The sequence below is a fragment of the Tenrec ecaudatus genome, chromosome 5 (genome assembly GCF_050624435.1).
Source record: "Tenrec ecaudatus isolate mTenEca1 chromosome 5, mTenEca1.hap1, whole genome shotgun sequence".
Taxonomy (NCBI): Eukaryota; Metazoa; Chordata; class Mammalia; order Afrosoricida; family Tenrecidae; genus Tenrec; species Tenrec ecaudatus.
The window spans coordinates 149,606,499-149,625,996 of NC_134534.1; the positions used below are offsets into that span (position 1 = coordinate 149,606,499).

The following is a 19,498-nucleotide window of genomic DNA, read 5'->3' on the forward strand; positions in this document are numbered from 1 at the left end:
GGAACTTGGAATATATGGAATATGAATCTTGGAAAACTGGAAGTTGTTAAAAATGACATGCATAAAGATTGATATTATAGACATTGTGGGGGAGGATGGACTGATATTGGCCATTTTGAATCAGAAAATCATATGGTTTACTAAGCTAGAAAAGATAGATTCAAGAAGAACAATGTCACATTCATCATCTAAAAAGGCCTTTCAAGATCTATCTTGAAGTATAATGTTGTATGATAGTATAATATCTACTTGCATACAAAGAAATCCGGTCAATATAACTATTATTCAAATCTGTGCACCAATCACTAAAGCTAGTGAGGAATAAATACAGTAATTAGACCAAAAAACTTATTGACATTCAACCATTTCAAGAGGTAGCATATGATCAAGAACCAATGATATTGAAGAAATAAGTCCAAACTGCACTGAAGGCATTAGCCAAAAACAAGACTCCAGAAGTTACAGAATTCCAATTGAAATGTTTCAAAAAAGTGATAAAGCATTGGAAGCACTCATTCTCCTATTTGTACTCATTCCAAAGAAAGGTAACCCAACAGACTGTACAAATTATAGAACACTATCACTGATAACACATGTAAGTAAAGTTTTGCTGAAGATCGTCATTGTTGAATGATTACAGCAGTATATTGACAGAAATCTGCCAGATTCAGAAGAGGACATGGAACAAGAAATATCATTGTTGATGTCAGATGGATCTTGGCTGAAAGCAGAGAACACCAGAAAAATGTTTGCTTGTGTGGGTTTTTTTAAATGATTATATTTTTAATGAATATTGTTATTTAATATTTAACATTACAATGAAAATAAACTATGAGAAGCAGGAAAAGTACGCAGTCATAGAAAGTTTTGAGTGATGGAATTATCCATTGGAGGTTGAAAATGGCATATCCTGTAGGGAAGGCAAGAACCATACACACAAAGATCTTACATGCTGGATCATTGATAGCATGGACCACGTGACAGTTACACAATAATGGGAAGTTTTCAAACAAAGATGATGGACCATTGGCTACCTTTGTCCTTAGCCAGAGAATATGAAAAAGACATCAGAAAATTCCTAAGTAGGTTTACAAAATGAAGTCTGTCAACCTAAGGCAACACTGAAGCAATGTTCCAATTTGCTCCTGGGAGAACATCCCCATTTTATAATGTTTGCACACATTCTTTTTCCTGTTGGATAGTTTCAAGGGGAGAGTAGTTTTTCTTCAGTATTCGTTTTCTTCAGTTTTGACTTGTCAAACTTCTCCACGTCAGACAAATCTGGTTTATCACACATCTTGCCTGAAGGTTTGAAGATCCGCTAGAGGATAACCTCTGGGTTGACACATGCTCTCACTCAGGATGAGATTTGTTTGCTTGTGTTTACATGACTATGCTAATGAAATCAACTCTGTGGATCATAACCAACTATGGACAGCCCTGGGAAGAATGGGACTTCCAGAATACTTAATTGTCCTTATACAGATCCCGTATATGGATCATGAGGTAGTTATAAGAACAGTACAAGGGAATACTCCAAAGTTCAAAATCACCACCATCTAGTCAATTCTGACTTACAGTGAGCCTATGGGACAGGGTGGAACTGCCCCAGTGGCTTTCCAAGACTGTAATTCTTTACCAAAGTAGAAAGCCTCTTCTTTCTCCCATGGACTGGCTGGCGGTTTCCAAATGCTGATCGTGTGGTTAGCAGCCCATACTGCAGAGTTTGAAATAAAGACAGATGTATATCAGCCTCTCAGCATACTTATTCAATCTGGATGCCTAGCAAATAATCAGAGAAGCTGGATTATGTGAAGAAGAATGCAGCATTAGAACTGAAGGAAGGTTTATTAACAGTATCTCCCATATGCAGACAACACAATCTTGCTTGCTTGAAAGTAAGGAGGACTTGCAGATCATCAAGGAAGTAAGGAGGACTTGCAGATCATCAAGGAAGTAAGGGGGACTTGCAGATCATCAAGGAAGTAAGGAGGACTTGCAGATCATCAAGGAAGTAAGGGGGACTTGCAGATCATCAAGGAAGAAAGGAGGACTTGCAGATCATCAAGGAAGTAAGGGGGACTTGCAGATCATCAAGGAAGTAAGGAGGACTTGCAGATCATCAAGGAAGGGGGACTTGCAGATCATCAAGGAAGTAAGGAGGACTTGCAGATCATCAAGGAAGTTAAGGGGGACTTGCAGATCATCAAGGAAGTAAGGGGGACTTGCAGATCATCAAGGAAGTAAGGGGGACTTGTAGATCATCAAGGAAGTAAGGGGGACTTGCAGATCATCAAGGAAGTAAGGGGGACTTGCAGATCATCAAGGAAGTAAGGGGGACTTGCAGATCATCAAGGAAGTAAGGGGGACTTGCAGATCATCAAGGAAGTAAGGGGGACTTGCAGATCATCAAGGAAGTAAGGGGGACTTGCAGATCATCAAGGAAGTAAGGGGGACTTGCAGATCATCAAGGAAGTAAGGGGGACTTGCAGATCATCAAGGAAGTAAGGAGGACTTGCAGATCATCAAGGAAGTAAGGGGGACTTGCAGATCATCAAGGAAGTAAGGGGGACTTGCAGATCATCAAGGAAGTAAGGGGGACTTGCAGATCATCAAGGAAGTAAGGGGGACTTGTAGATCATCAAGGAAGTAAGGGGGACTTGCAGATCATCAAGGAAGTAAGGGGGACTTGCAGATCATCAAGGAAGTAAGGGGGACTTGCAGATCATCAAGGAAGTAAGGGGGACTTGCAGATCATCAAGGAAGTAAGGGGGACTTGCAGATCATCAAGGAAGTAAGGGGGACTTGCAGATCATCAAGGAAGTAAGGGGGACTTGCAGATCATCAAGGAAGTAAGGAGGACTTGCAGATCATCAAGGAAGTAAGGAGGACTTGCAGATCATCAAGGAAGTAAGGGGGACTTGCAGATCATCAAGGAAGGGGGACTTGCAGATCATCAAGGAAGTAAGGAGGACTTGCAGATCATCAAGGAATGCAGTCTTCACCATGGATTCCAGCTCGATGTAAAGAAAACAAACAACCTCACAACTGGATCAACAGGTAACATCATAATAAATGGAGAAAGGATTCAGTCAAGAATTTCTTCTCCTTGGGATCAACAATCAACGCTCATGGAAGCAGCAGTGAAGAGATCAAACTAAGTATTACATTGGGTACATCTCCTGCACAAGACCCATTTAAAGTACTGAAAAGCAAAGATGACACCTTGAGAACTAAGGTGCGCCTGACGCAAGCCATAGTATTTTCTATGGCCTCAGATATATGTGAAAGTTGAACACGGAATAGGAGGACTGAAGAAGAATCGCAGCATTTGAATTTTGGTGCTGGTGAAGAATATTGGACGTGCCATGGACAACCAAAAGAGCAAACACACAAATCTTTCTTGGAAGAAGTACAGCCAGACTGTTCCTCAGAAGCAAGCATGGAGAGACTATGTCTCAAATACTTTGGACATGTCAAGAGATCAGTCCCTGGAAAAGGTAACCATGCTTGCTAAAGTACAGGGGCAACGAAAAAAAAGGAAGCCCTCTGACAAGATGGATCGACAGAGTGGCTACAACAACGAACCCAAACGTTAGAACAACTGTCAAGTGGTGTGGGACTGGGCAGTATTTCATTCTTTTGTAGATAGGGTTGCTATGAGTTGGAATTGACTTACCAACAACAAACAGTGTGCAATTTAGCATACTATTTCGTATTACTGAGTCTCACTTTATTTGCAAAATGAATGGATTAGACAAAGAATACTAAACTACTTTCTCTACTTAAACTATCTTTATATGACTAAATTTCAATGAGTTTTCATCTCTAATTTCTCCTTGGCATTTGATACTAATCACTATCTTAACTTTTCTATTATTTATTTAAAACTTATCCACTCATGACTTCAGCTATTATCTCTTAAAGCAATATCATTACCATTACCTAACCCTGAATTCTCTATTTCCAAATAGAAAATCTCTTGATTTAGTTATTCTACCCTTTCCAAAGACATAAGATACCCAAACATGAACACAACACTCAAACCCCAAAACACCTTTCTGTTTGCCCTAAATCTCTTATTTCTCTTAACAGTAAGATCCTTCATTATCAGAGTCTTGACTTACAACATAAGTTTGAGTCTTCCCTCTTTCTTTTATCTAACGTTTCAATAAATGCTGTTATTTTTTTCTTCTTACTGATATCTGCTATTTTCTCACTGTTTTAATCTAATCATTCATGCTTGATTACATTTTAACTAATTAGAATTTAAGCAATTTATAGAATTTGCTATTTACTAACAAAACGAGATAATTCTGTTAATGTCTACTGAATTTAATATCAAAAAGTTATAAGAAACACTGGGGTTAAGTCTTATTTTATATATTTATGAGATGATAATATGTCTATTTACTTCAAAGGATTAAACTGCGTAAGAGCTGTGAGAAGTTTTTATGGAGGTTGGAGGGGGCAGAATCCCCAGGGTTTTAAAAATTGTTAAATAGCTAAAAATAAAGACTAGGCAAAAGTTTACGTTTTTATGCATATATGGGAAATGATTAAATTACTTAAAAGAAGTTAAGCATGGAAATAATATTACTGTTCAATACAATGTTCCAGGGGAGGGTATTGTTTATATTTCCACAGGGAACGTGGGATCAGACTTCAACCCAGTGCCGCAAGGTGTGAATGCAACATCCGGCGTGGAGTAGGGAACCAGGGGAGAGGTCTGGGAGGCTGGCCCCAGCACCAAAAATTAAGTGGATTCCTGCCCCTCCCCTGAGAATAATTTGTTTCAAAGGACAACATTGATTCTGCAGCTCCGGGAGATGGACATATCTGATCAGAGCACAAGGGAGCAGATGAAGGGGGAGGAGGAAAGAGTGGAGCACAGCCTGGCCCACCAGGCCGTGAGGATGATGTTCCTGAGTAGAGCAGCCAGCCAGTCCACAGAGAGAACAACATGGCTGGCCCCACTATGAGACATGATGCCCCTCAGTGACCAAGGGCGATACAGGGGACAGCACCTGAGACACAGTGTGGGAACTGCACCTGACCTGATCCCACCACACCGAGGCAAAACACTGGGAGAGTGCAGCGGAACAGCAAGGGAATGGAGTGGCAAGGTCCCCAGGGAATGCTGAAAGTGGATTTTGGGGCCAGGGCGTGGTACCCCAACAGACTGGACTGGAAAACACTCCTAAGGGCCAACAAACGATACTTGAACTAACTACAAGCTTTTCTTTCTTGATGTGTTTTGTTTTGTTCTTTGTCAGTGGTTTGTTGTTGTTTTGTTGTCTGGTTGTATACTGTTGCTTTGTTTTCCTCTGTCTTGTTTTCGTGCATGTTATTGTCTCCACAGGTCTGTCTAAATCAGACAGGCTGGATGAACTACCTGGAGGAAAAACAACGGGACCGACAGTTCCGGGGGACTTGGGATAGGGGAAGGTGGGGGCGATAAGGAAGTGGTGTTAACAAACAAGGGACAAGGGAACAACATGGGACCCAAAATGGTAGTGAGGAGGGAGTGGCAGGCCTAGTAGGGAATGATCAAGGGTAAGATTACGTAAAGAAGAGGTATAGCTGTAACCCAGGTGAGGATGGAGCATGGTAGTAGGGCAGGAGGAAAGTCAAGGGAGATGGAGGAAAGAGCTAGGAGGCAAAGGGCCTTTATAGATGTCTAGACAAAGACATGTACATGCAAATATATATATATGAGGATAGGGAAACAGACATGTATCTATATTTACAGGTTTAGTATTAAGGTGGCGGAAGGACCTTGGGCCTCTACTCAAGCACTCCCTCAATGCATGAATACTTTCTTTTATTAAATTGGCACTCTACGATGCTCACCCTCCCGACACAACTGCTGAGGCCAAAGCGGGTGAACAAGTAAATGTGGTGAAGAAAGCTGATGGTGCCCTGCTATCAAAAGAGATAGTGACTGGGGTCTTAAAGGCTTGAAGATAAACAAGCGGCCATCTAGCTCAGAAGCAACAAAGCCCACATGGAAGAACACACCAGCCTGTGTGATCACGTGGTTCCGAAGGGATCAGTTATCAGGCATCAAAGAACAAAAAATCATATCATTGGCTACACACCTCCATGATACGATCGCCGAAGACAAACGGGTGCATAAGCAAATGTGGCAAAGAAAGCTGATGGTGCCCGGCTATCAAAAGAGATAGTGTCTGGGGTCTTAAAGGCTTGAAGTTGAACAAGCGGCCATCTAGCTCAGAAGCAACAAAGCCCACATGGAAGAAGCACACCAGCCTGTGCGATCACGAGGTGCCAAAGGGACCAGGTATAAGGCATCATGCAAAAAAAAAAAAATATATATATATATATATATATATGTATATATATACCATAGTGAATGAAGGGGGAAATGCAGAGTGGAGACCCAAAGCCCATTTGTTGGCCACTGGAGAGCCCCTCACAGATAGGTTTATGAGAGGAGATGGGTCAGTCAGGGTGCGATGTAGTACCGATGAAGAACACAGCTTTCCCCAAGATCCTAGATGCTTCCTCCTGCCAACTACCATGATCCAAATTCTAACTTGCAGGACTGGATAGGGCAGAGGTTGTACACTGGTGCATATGGGAGCTGGAGGCACAGGGAATCCAGGGTGGATGATACCTTCAGGACCAGGGGTGTGAGGGGTGAGGCTGGGAGAGTAGAGGATGAGTGGGTTGGAAAGGGGGAACCAATTACAAGGATCCACATGTGACCTCCTCCCAGGGAGATGGATGGCAGAGAAGTGGGGGAAGGGAGACTCCGGATAGGGCAAGATATGACAAAATAACAATCTAGAAATTATCAAGGGCTCATGAGGGAGGGGGAGCGGGGAGGGAGAGGGAAAAAAAGAGGACCTGATGCAAAGGGCTTAAGTGGAGAGCAAATGCTTTGAAAAAGATTAGGGCAAAGAATGTACGGATGTGCTTTATACAATTGATGTATGTATATGTATGGATTGTGATAAGAGTTGTATGAGCCTCTAATAAAATGTTGAAAATATATACAATCTTCCATGTATTGGTTCAGGATGACTCCTTTGATGTTTTCAAATAATAGCTCATCTATGTATTTAATAAATAGAAACTGAGCAAATATTAATAGAGATACATTATTCTCCTAGGAGTTTACATTCCTAGCAAAGGGGGTTAGATGGAGAGAAGAGGGAGAAAAAAAGTTATATAGTATGTTTGAAAGTGCTGGAGATTAAAAATAAAGAAGCTTATAATGTTTCATTTTAATATTCAAGGAAACTTTTTCTGTGAAGATCTGAAAAGTGACTTGCCAGCCAGAGGGCAAAGTGAAAGCAAAGGTCTGGGGAATGAGTGTATGTAACACGTTCCAAGAATAGTAAGGCAACCAGTATGACTAGGGTGAAATGAGCAGGGCAAGGGCAAACAGAGGGCGAAGTGAATGGGCAGATAGACTGTGTAGAACACTGAAGGTTGTGTAAGTGGAAATGAAAAAGGAAGACCTAAGGGTCTAGATCATAGAATGACATTATATAATTTCAGTTTTGCTGGCTCCTATATTAAGGATAAACTCTACTGGGACAAGATATGCTAAGAAACTAGTGAGGAGGTTAATACAAGAAAGAAAGAAAAAGACTTTTCCCTCTTACAAAATTCTCTATTTAAAGGTTAACCCTTGCTGTGGGGATAGGGTGGGAAAGGAAAGCTTCTTATTGAATAATTTTGAAATCACACGTAAAGAAATCATGTAAAAGAATAAGAAAAAGTGAGGTAAGATAAAGCAAGAGCTTTTCTAGAAATCTGGTAACTAAGGTCTAGTCAAACTGAAGATTTTTGTTTCACCTTTTTCTAAATTTACTTATTCTTTTATTCGTAGTTCAAGGTGCCCTGGCAGCACAATGGATTAAGCACTGGACTGCTCTCCGAAAGGTAGGTCAGTTCAAACCCACCAGCAGTTCTTTGAAGAAAAATGTGGCACAGTCTGCTGCCTAAAAGAGTTACAGCCTCGAAGTCCTAGAGAACATATTCGGTTCTGTTCTACAGGGCCACCCGAAGTCAGAAGCAACCTGCTGGCAAAGTGTTGGCTTGAGTTTCATTTTTTTCTTAGGAGGTGAACATTTATTAGCCTAGAGTAATTATTTAAATATTCCAGTGAAAATGTCCAGTATAAGTAAACAAGACAATCAAATTTAAGATAAAAAGCGGTATCAACTCAATGACAGTAAGATTTTTAGAAAGGGGATGATAGGTTTAAAATCATTGATAACATTTACAAATATTTTTTCCAAAAACTTATAAACCTGTTCAAATGTTTTCATCTTACAATGACTTTATGTTCACAGAAGATTAGCAAAGATACAGCTTACCATAGTTGGACCTGTATAAAATTGCCCCCAATTGGATTTAAAAATAAAACAAATTCACTTTAAACATTCAATGTGTGCCAGAAATACCATACACTGGGGGTACTACTGGGCTCAGGTAACATATGGACCCGGCTGTAAAGACAAAATACATGCACAACTGTACTCACTGTGACAAAAACAAACAAAATTCATTAACATGACTACTCAGTTTCTCTTTTGCATTTCAGTGTCACCGACTAAAATAATTAAAAATATTTTTTTTTCAGTCCATTCACACGGACGCAATAGAAAATCAATATCCTTGGATTTGGTCCTACCCCTCCATTATAAGACCCAGAAACTACATTAAACTGGAGGGGGTGTTAGAGAAAGGAAATAAAAAGATGTTTTCCCTCTAAGAGTGTTTTTAACATAATGTGTCTTTTGTTTCTTCATACTAGAGAGAGAAGGTATTCTTAATATATCCAAAGCAGATTTTTGGGTAAACGATTGCCACACATTGAGCATAGAGAGTACACAGGGTGAAGTAAAGCTCAAAAGAAAAAAAAAATTTTTTTCAATAAGAGGGAGAGAAATGTCACCTTGCTAAGAATCTACACATTTTATGGGACTTCCTACCCATCCACCCACTGGCCACACACACTGAGCAGGAAGAAATACTTCAACACTCCTACAAAGTCCCTCTGGGACTCAGACAGGGAAGAGCCCTGGTATGAGACAAGGAGGCAAGAGGTAGGCTGGCTTTTGGTGGCGGGTGCAGTCCATACTTGGGTCACCTGGGAGGAACCAATGGCTTCCCTTGCAGGCATGACACATTTTGGGATTTAACAATCCCGACCGACAACAGAGGAAGTGAACAAAGCCTACTGAATGCCTGCAGGAATGAACTGGGACACAATTTAGCTAAGTGCTACATTTTAAAAACAGAGCTCTAAAAAAAACATAAACCTCAACGCCACCACACCTCTTTACAAACTACTTTCTGCACCAGCTAAAAAAAACACCTCAGTGACTGCGACAAGGGGCTGCAACGGCCAGCACACCTTCCTACAACCAGCAGGATCCCCTCGGAAAAGGGCACGCTTTTTAAATGTAAAGTTTGCTTTTCTCGGATTAAAAACTTTCTTCGCAAAACTGTGCACGTGAAACCTGCTTTTCGATCAGGACTCCGGACAACCCTGACACTTCACTGAAAACGCCACTTGCACACATTTCATCAAAGACGCTAGCTGGCCGTCCGCGGAGGGCGACTAAGCGCTCTCTGTGGGTCTTTCCACAGTTCCATGCTCACATGCATGTCGAAGCGGGCATTCCGCAGAGCAGCGCGGCTTCTCGTCGTGGGCTACAAGCTGCTAAAACAACTGCTAATTTAATGTCCACTTTCTACCCATTATTCCTCTTTCATGCAAGGAAATGGTACTCGAGGAGGTAACAACAACTTCCCTCCAGTTCTCCCATTCCTCGAGAACAGAATCCGGACTGCCGGTGCAGTCAGCCTGAAACCTTTGTGCCTGTGTCGGCTGACAGAACAAAAGGCGGCGCGCCCCCTCCCCACTCCTCGCCCCGAAAAAGACAGCCTGACAGACCGCGGAGGGGCAAACGGCAGGCCGGCCAAAGCCAGGAGCGGGGCCCAGGCCACAGGCAGAGCGACCCACCTTGGAGAGCTGCCTCCTCAGGCTGAAGCGCTGAACCATTGTCCCCCAGTATCTTCAGACAAAGCAATCCTCAGCGCACCGCGGTGGTGGGTTGGTTTGGCTCTCTCGCTCTCTCTCACTCACTCACAAAAAGCTTCTTAGAAAAGTCGGTGATAATAAAACATTTTGATGCCTGTCATAGAAGTCCAACGAATTTCCCTGGGAGTCGCCACAGCAAACTTGGAGCCACTTCATTGTTCTATGGAGATACTGCAAAGCCCCGTCTGGCGGCGCGGCGGCGGGTGGGGGGCGGGGTATCAGGAGGAGCAGGAGGAGGAGGAGGAGGAGGAAGGGAGGGGCAGAATCCTGGGGCAGCTTCGCCCGTGCCAAGCTCTCCTAGCGCTTCCCGTGAGTCAGCTGTGAGGGGTCCAAACTGGAGGGCCAGCCTTCTTGTTCCACCAAGTCGCAAGTCGCTGCAGGTAGGAGTAGCCACTGTGGTGCCACCTGAGACTGCGACGGGGCGGCCCAGCCGCCCGGGTCAGCGTGGGAGGAGTGGCTCACCGGGTGAGTGCACATCTGCCTCGAGTAGATCGCTGGCACCGGCGCCTGCTCCTCCCAGGGCAGGTGTTCACGCCAACCACAACACTGCCCTCGCCGCCGGCCAAAATGATGTGAAGCAAAGAAGGTGGCAAAGGACAGCCCCGGACTGCAGGAGCTCTGGGCTTCCCAGCTCCGAGAAGAAAACTCCCACCAGCTGGGCTCAGCAGCTCTAAAACTCGGTCTAATAGAACCGGCCGAGCTTTTCCTCTTATTCACAGGGAGGGGTCCCGCCTCAGGAATGAGTGTCAGGTTCAGAGAGGCATACTTAGACTGTGACTTCAACTTCTTACCAAGTTCAATTAGCGCTGAGAGTACTGCCCTCTCTCAGTGGAACACTGTAAATTTCTTAACCTCACTCGTCACCCCCTAGCGTGCATCACTGAAAAAACAACAATGCTGCCATGGACTCTATCCTATAAGGCAAAGAGTGGAACTGCCCCTGGAGTTTCCACGCAGTAAATATTTACTTATGAAAACTGATTGCCACATCTTTCTTTCACTGAGCGACCTGAGAGTTTGAATGGGCTGGGAGGTTTGAATTACCAATCTTTCAAATCCTAACTGATCACTTTAACCACTGTGTCACTCAAAAGAAAAGACAGTCTCGTCTTTCTCCCAGAGAGCAGCTACTGGTTTTGAACTACCAACCTTGTGGTTAGTAGCCTAATGCCTAACTCATAGTATCACCAGGGCTTCTCAATGCCAGTAAAGAGGTATGAAAAGAGGTCAGTTCCAAAGATTATATATATATATAACATTTTATTAGGGGCACGTACAACTCTTATCACAATCCATACATACATCAATTATGTGAAGCACATTGTACACTCATTGCCCTCATCATTCTCAAAACATTTGCTTTCTACTTGAGCCCCTGGCATCAGCTCCTCATTTTCTCCCTCCCTTCCCGCTTCCCCCTCCTTCATGAACCCTTGATAATTTATAAATTATTTTGTCTTATCTTACACTGTCCAACGTCTCCCTTCACCCACTTTTCTGTTATCCATCCCCAGGAAGGAGGTTATATGTAGATCCTTGTAATCAGTTCCCCCTCTCAACCCCACCCTCACTCTACCTTCCCGGCATCGCCACCCTTACCACTGGTCCTGAAGGGATCATCCATCCTGGATTCCCTGTGTTTCCAGTTCCTATCTGTACCAATGTGCATCCCCTGGTCTAGCCAAATTTGTAAGGTAGAATTGGGATCATGATAGTGGGGGAGGGGAGGAAGCATTCAGGAACTACAGTAAAGTTGTATGTTTCATCGTTGCTACACTGACTGGCTTGTCTCCTCCACAAGACCCTTCCATAAGGGGAGGTCCAATTGCCTACGAATGGGCTTTGGGTCTCCACTCCGCACACCCCCTCATTCATGATATAATTTTCTGTTCTGATGATGCCTGATCCCTGATCCCTTCGACACCTCATGATTCACAGGCTGGTGTGCTTCTTCCATGTGGGCTTTGTTGCTTCTGAGCTAGATGGGCGCCTGTTTACCTTCAAGCTTTTAAGACCCCAGACACTGTATCTTTTGATAGCCTAGCACCATCAACTTTCTTCACCATACACTTTCTTCACCACATTTGCTTATATACCCATTTGTCTTCAGCGATTATATCGTGGAGGTGAGCACACATGATATGATTTTTTGGTCTTTGATGGCTGGTAAGTAATCCCTTCGGCACCTCATGGTCATGCAGGCTAGTGTGCTTCTTCCATGTGGGCTTTGTTGCTTCTGAGCTAGATGGCTGATTGTTTACCTTCAAGCCTGTAAGACCCCAGATGCTCTATCTTCGCCACTTTGCTTATGCACACATTTGCCTTCAGCAATCGTGTTGGGAAAGTGTGCATCATGGAATGCCAGGGAAATTCGTTGGACTTCTATGACAGTCATCAAAATGTTTTATCACCGACTTTTCTAAGAAGCGGTTTGTGAGAGAGAGAGAGCGAGAGAGAGAGAGAGAGAAACCCTGATATGTGATGTGCCCATATCTGAGATTAACCACTGCACAGTCTTTTATTTTAAAGTTAGTTTATTCTTTCTTCACTCTTCTTGCCTGAAGAAAACAAATAGTATTATGATTTGGTCTCCTTTTAATAAAATTGAGGTTTTAGAAGAGGAACACTTTTTTACTTATCTGAGAAATGGGATACGGTTGTTTTGGAAAATCAGTGGAATTATAGATATGACATGTTACACACATACAGTAGGTTCATTTTGACAAAGAGTGTAAGACCAGATCAACACAAGGACTTAATTAAAAGGCACATTGGGGACACCTTAAGTTGGAATCAACTCCTTGGCAACTAACAGTAACAGTGAGGCAGGGCAATGTCATATGTATTTCCAAGTTATGTTTTGGTCACTTATTAGATTACATTCAGAGAAGAGCATGTATAGTGGAAAGCTTCATATAAGTGGAGCTTTAGCTTTGCATTGGATGTCAGGAAACAAAATCAAATAAGGAAACTCTGACAAGTGATGGCAAAATATATTTTTATCTGAAGACAAAGCAGGTGTATAAGCAAATGTGGTGAAGAAAGCTGACAGTGCCCGGCTATCAAAAGATATAGCATTTTGGGTCTTAAAGACTTGAAGGTAAACAAGCGGTCATCTAGCTCAGAAGCAACTCAAATGGTTCAGAGTAATACTTAAGTATAAGACCTAAGATTTCCTCCCCCCATAACAAGATTTTTTAAGACTTCACATTCTGGTACCCTTAGCCTGATGCTACATAAGGAAACATAACCAGAGTGTTGTACTGACAGCAGGTTAGCTCTCAAAGTGTATTACTGACTTACAGCCATAGTAATACTTACATGTAACACTGTCTCAGTGGTCTAGGAGGCCAAGAATAAACTCAAGACTATGGTTTCCATTTGCAATTTTATTACATTAGGGAAGCCCCCAAATAAAAAGCTACTTTTTTTTGAATGCTTATAAAATGAACACAGCAAGATTAACTCGACTTCTAGAGTGATTCAAAGAAATTAGTACAGCACTTAGTAAAGAACACAATGATAATTCCCCTTCCATCAAGTTGTTACTGACTCATAGCAATCCCATAGGACAGAGTAAACTGCCCTTTGAGTTTCCAAGACTGTAACTCTTTACAGGGGTAAAAAGCGTCCTCTTTGCTGTTTCAGCAAGCATAGTTGTGTCATCTGCATAGAGCAGAAGTTATTAATAAGCCTTCCTCCAATCCTGAAGTTGCATTCTCCTTCATAAAAGCCAGCTTCTAAGTATTTGCTCAGCATACAGATTGGATAAATATGGTAGAGGATGCAACCCTGATGCACATATTTCCTGATTTTAAACTATGTAGTAATGCCTGTTATGTTCGTACAAGTGCCTTTTGATCCATGTGTAGGTTCCACATGAGAACAACGTAGGTTTCTAGGATTCCCATGCTGTTCAAGGCTACCCACAGTTTGTATCGTTCACACAATCAAACACCTTGGCATAATCAATAAAACATAAGTGAATATCTTTCTGGTATTCTCTTCTTTCAGCCAAGATCTCTCTGATGTTAGCAACAATGTCCCTAGTTCTACGTCCTCCTCTAAATCTAGCCCGAACCTCCCCCAGCTCCCTGTCAGTGTACTGCTGCAACCATTGTTGGAGGATCTTCGGCAAACTTTTACTTTCATGTGACATCAATATTGTTCGTTATTTCCACATTCTGTTGGGTCATCTTTCTTTGGAATAGTTACAAATATGAATCTCATCCAGTCTAGTAGTTGTCTTCCAAATTTCTTTGCATAGATGAGTGCTTCCAGTGCTTCATCTGATTGGTGAAACATTTCATTTGGTGTTCCACTAATTTCTAGAGCTTTGTATTTGGCTAATGCTTTCAATACAACTGGAATATCTTCCTTCAGCCCCAATGATGCTTAATCATAAGCTACCTTTTGAAGTGGTTAGACGACGGCTGGTTCTTTGGTACAGTTCTTTGATACTTTCTGTATCACTCAACATTGTACCCAAAGAATCTTTCAATATTGCAACTTGAGCTCTGAATTCCCACCCCCCCCAAAGTCTTTCAGTTTAAGATATGCTGACTGTTACTCCTTATTTGTTCTCTAGTTCTAGGCCTTTACACATTTCATTATATTTTATTTAGTTTCCTTGGGCTGATTTTTGAAATTTTCTGTTTAGTTCCTTGACTACCTAATTTCTCTCATACGCTTTAGCTGCTCTACAATTAAGAGCAAGTTTCTGAGTCTCGTTGGACATCCAGTTTGGTCTTTTCTCTCTTTCCTGTCTTTTAATGACCTTTCACTTTCTTCTTGGTATCTTCTAACTGCTCCCCAGGTTTTGTGTCATTAGTGTCCAATGCATCAAACTGGTTCTTGACATGGCTCTCAAAATTTAGGTAGGATGAATGCAATGTCACATCTTGACTCTCAAGGACCTGTTTTCATTTCCTTCGGTTTCAATCTGAACGTACATACGGGCAGTTGATAGCCTGTTCCAGTCAGCCCCTGACCTGGGTTTAGCTGCTAACATAGTAAATAGTAACTCTACCACAGTAAAATTATTGTGTTAAAGTGAGTTGTTACTCATCTAATAAGAAAACTGATTTTATTTTCTTCAACTAATTTTATTTAGTAAAACACTAGAACCATAAATCCCTATAATGGTGAAAACAAGATGTAAAACTCAAGCTTGTTCTGAAATCTGTACCAATCCACAAATCTCTGCATCCTAATACAACAAAGGGTATTGAAAAAGAATGATGAGAATGTGCAAAACATAAGTACTGTATTACAAACTAGCATATAAATCCAAAGCAGGCAATTCATTATACTGTAGCCTAAACCCTCCTGAGCTATAATCGGATCATAAAGTCTTTATTTCCATTCTTACAAAACTAAACTTCTGACAACAGAAAAATACCCTGCAATCCATCTTTATGCAGAGAAATCTTTACAAGTTCACCCTGTACTCAAGGTCCTTCTCTGCAAACATTAGTAGGAAGAATATAATCTTACAAGTATTTAGTTGTATGAAATAAACAAGTATTAAACTTAATTCTATTCTATATTTAACAATATCTCAAAATTATACATGTTTGTGAAACCTAAGAAATAAAGAAACTGGCAGAAAGTTTACCAGAAAAAATGCTTCAAGTCTAATAATCAATTTTAGGATAACAGAATTTAGGTAGGTTGTTTTCTTCAACTTTCTGCATTCTTGTAGAAGATATTTAAGGTTAACAGTCCTAATGAGTAGAAATTTGGGGTATTGTTCTTTTCCCTAGAAGAATGTATCTACAATTATTGCAATCAGGTGTAATGCTGTTGGAAAGCATCTCGTGAAATTAAGCCTGAAAATGCAGTTTAAGGTACACTGAGCTCTACACTGTGGCTGTAACTACTAATTGCCAGGGACTCAATGCTGACGCAAGTGACCCATGGGCTAGAGCAGAACTGCTCCCTAGGATTTTCTTGGCTAATGGTCTTAAAAAGACAGAGCACTGGGCCTTTTCTTCAGCAGGACTGCAGGGAATACATAACCCACCAGTCTTTAGGTCCTTGGTTTTTTAAGTTAGTAGCTGAGGGCTGTTAGAGTCATCTAAGAACATTATACTAGAGGAAGGGGGGGGAATGAGGAGCTGACATTAAGGGCTCAGGTAGAAAGCAATATTTTGAAAACAATGATGGCAACAAATGTACAAATGTGCTTGACACAATGGATGGATGTATGGGTTGTGATAAGAATTGTACAAGCCCCAATAAAATGATTTTAAAAAGACCAATATACTAGGGACTTTAGACTAGGACCTACATGAGGTAAGGTAATTATTTAAATATGCATTTGCATACCTCTATATATACTATGAGACTTATTAATCAACTGAGAGAATGTTCTAACAATGCATATTCAACAAGCTTTTATTTCACTAAAGTTCTCACAAACAATCCATACAACATCCACATGAGGTGTATGTATGAATTGTGATAAGACTTGTACAAGCCCCCAATAAAATGATTAAAAAGAAAACAAAAACATCCATATGAGGAAGGTTATAGTGATGTTTAGTTGCTCTGATGTTTAATCTTCTTGTATAGAATTATTTAGAAACAAGTAGATGAGAATTAGAACTCTTTTACATTTTATGGCATTTTTTTAAGAAGAAAAGTACTGGTGAGGTGGAAATCTCTCAATAAATGCCAGACTATTCATTTAAAATCAAGAACAGACTAAAGTTTTGATGATTCTGGCATACAATACACTTAGATTCATCGATGCAGAAGGGCTTTTGTCTCTTTGCTAACAATAAGAAGAGTATTACATAAACTAGGAAAAAGGAAAACAAACACCACACCAAAGAAACTTAAGTATGCAGTAAAATTCACAACACTGAAATCAATGCTCTGCTGGTGTTTAGATTTTTCTTTCAACAGCTCCTGCCATAGCTTAAATTGTGTCCACCCCCAAATTATGTGTCATCTTGGCTAGGCTACGATTCTCAATGATTTGACAATTATGTAATGATATAGTTTAGCAGTTATGTAATGATGTGATCATCCCCTCGATATGATCTGATGTGATCAGTCATCTGTAAGGGAGTTGAGGTTTAATCAGGTAACAATTCTGATCTGCCTTAAGTGAAGAGTCCCTATGAGGTGGCCTGCACCACCTTTTACTTTACAGAAAATGAAAGAGAAGCAGCCATAAAGAAAGGGACCTCAGTGCTGCCAAAAAGGGAAAACTGGAAGCACAGAATGCCTTTTGGACTGAGGGTCCCTGAGCCATGAACCTCCTAGGCCCAGGGGAAGATTACAGCCAAGATACATGGAGATCTCAACATCTGGAGATATTGAAGTGGCACCAAGCCCATGGATATTTTAATAAGACAAGGACCTTCCTAGAGAACTAGTGCAGAGAAAAGCCTTCCCAGAGTGCTTGAGCTCTGAATTCGACGGCTAGTGTCCTAAACTGTGAGATAATATTAAAGCAGTCCACTTGTGGTATTTTTGTTTCAGCAACACTTGATAACTATATAAATACAACAAGGAAGCAGAAGGACTGTGCATCTCTACTTAAATCTTATCTCAGAACAAGAACAGTTTGTTCTAATAATGAGGCAATGTATACTCACCTTCCCGACACGATCCCTGAAAACAAAATGGGTGCATAAGCAAATGTGGTAAAGAAAGCTGATGGTGAATGGCTACTAAAAGATATAGCATCTGGGGCCTTAAAGGCTTGAAGTTAAACAAGCGGTCATCTAGCAGGGAAGCAGCAAAGCCTACATGGAAGAAGCACATCAGCCTGTGTGATCATGAGGTGTCGATGGGAACAGGTATCAGAAGTTCAAAAAGTAGCAAATTGACATGAAGGAGCATAGACAAAGTGGAGACACCAAACCCACCTATATAATTGGACAGTCTCTCACAGAAGAGTCACATGGAAGGGATGGCATATCCAGGGTACAGTATAGCACTGATAAAACACCTAACTATTCTCTAGTTCTTTAATATTTCTTCCTCTTATTAGTATAGTTTTAGTTGTACCTCATTAATCTTGTTAGAACTGCATATGTTCATTTGTATAATTAAGATTGTTTGATGCATGAAATCCAAGATTGATAAACCCTTCAGAAACAGTAATGGGAGTAATGCTTCCCTGATGGTACAGGAAGAGAAGTTGGGGAAGCTGGGAAGAGGGAACTGATAGCAATGATGACTATATAATTCCACTTGAAGGGAATGAATAACAGAATTGTAGGTGAACAGATCCATTGGCTGGTGTAAGATACGGCAAATACAAATAATAATAATCTAATAATAAGGGCTCCTGGGGTGGAGGGAGGAAGGGTTAAAGGGGAGTTGATATCAAAGATTCAAGAAGGAAGAAGATATTTTGAAACTGATGGAGGCAGCAATTGTACAATTCTGCTTGATCCAACTGAATTATGGATTGTCATAATATCTGTAAGAGCACCAATAAAATGATTATATATATGTATGTATATGGCTATCAGGTCAATTCCAATTCATAGCATCCCTATAAAGCAGGGTGAAAACTGCTCCCTTAGGTTTCCAAATTGTTAATCTGTATCAGTAAAAAAATCCTCATTTTTCTCACACTGTGCATCTAGTGGGCTTGAACCCACTATGCAACTCAGCAAATACTAAATATTCAAAATCAGTGTATCCTCATGTATGAATAGACTGATGTTTATGTGAGTACTTAATGCCACCCAACTAGTCTTTCAAGTTATCAAATAATAAATAAAGCAATTTCCTTGGTAAGAGTTCAGCTAGTGGCAGACAAATTAATTACACTGCTCTCACTCAACCTAACACTATGCAAGTGGCTTTTAATAACTGACAATAGTGTACATGAATGTACACACAGGGGTACAGAAACTTATTAAGAGGCCTTCTGTAAATATAAAAATTAAACCTAGTTTGACTTAACATACATAAGCATTTAAATTTTTAGCTGGAGATTTTCATAATATTAACTTTGGCAATGATCACAAGAAGGTATCAAATCCAATTCAATTCACCTTTTAAAAATGTTTTTAGAGCCAGTTTTTTTCAACTACTTAGCACATACTACAACTTCTATCAAAATGTTTTTAACCAAGTCAGGTTATGAGAAATGTTTTATTGTTTTTTTGGTTTTGTTTTTTATGTTTTTCTGTATATGAAATCCAAGATAGGTAAATATACAAAGGCAATAACTGGATTAATAGACTTTTTAGGATAATGACAAGGGAGGTTAGGGAGAAATACAGAGCTAGTAACAATGAGTACAAGAAAAAAGAAAATGTTCTAAATTGATTGTGATGGTGAATGCACAACTATTGAGTTGTATGATACAGGAATCATATATAAAAAAATTTTTTAAAATAGCTTTCCAAGACATTTGTGAAAAACCACAATAATCTT

At 40.8% G+C, this 19,498-nt stretch overlaps 1 protein-coding gene and 1 pseudogene across 4 annotated transcripts in view; both read right to left on the reverse strand.

Moving 5' to 3' along the window:
- Positions 1-19,498, reverse strand: part of TMCC1 (transmembrane and coiled-coil domain family 1) — a 181,324-nt gene that overhangs the window by 108,475 nt on the left and 53,351 nt on the right. Inside the window, exon 1 of one of the 4 annotated variants that reach the window (XM_075550068.1) lies at positions 10,010-10,725. The exons of the other annotated variants lie outside the window; for them this stretch is intronic. Within the exon in view, the coding sequence (XP_075406183.1) occupies positions 10,010-10,048 (39 nt within the window). The 5' untranslated portion in view covers positions 10,049-10,725. Of the gene's footprint in view, positions 1-10,009; positions 10,726-19,498 lie in introns of those variants that run through there. 4 annotated transcript variants of the gene reach the window in all.
- Positions 1,165-1,297, reverse strand: LOC142448528 (thymosin beta-15A pseudogene; annotated as a pseudogene).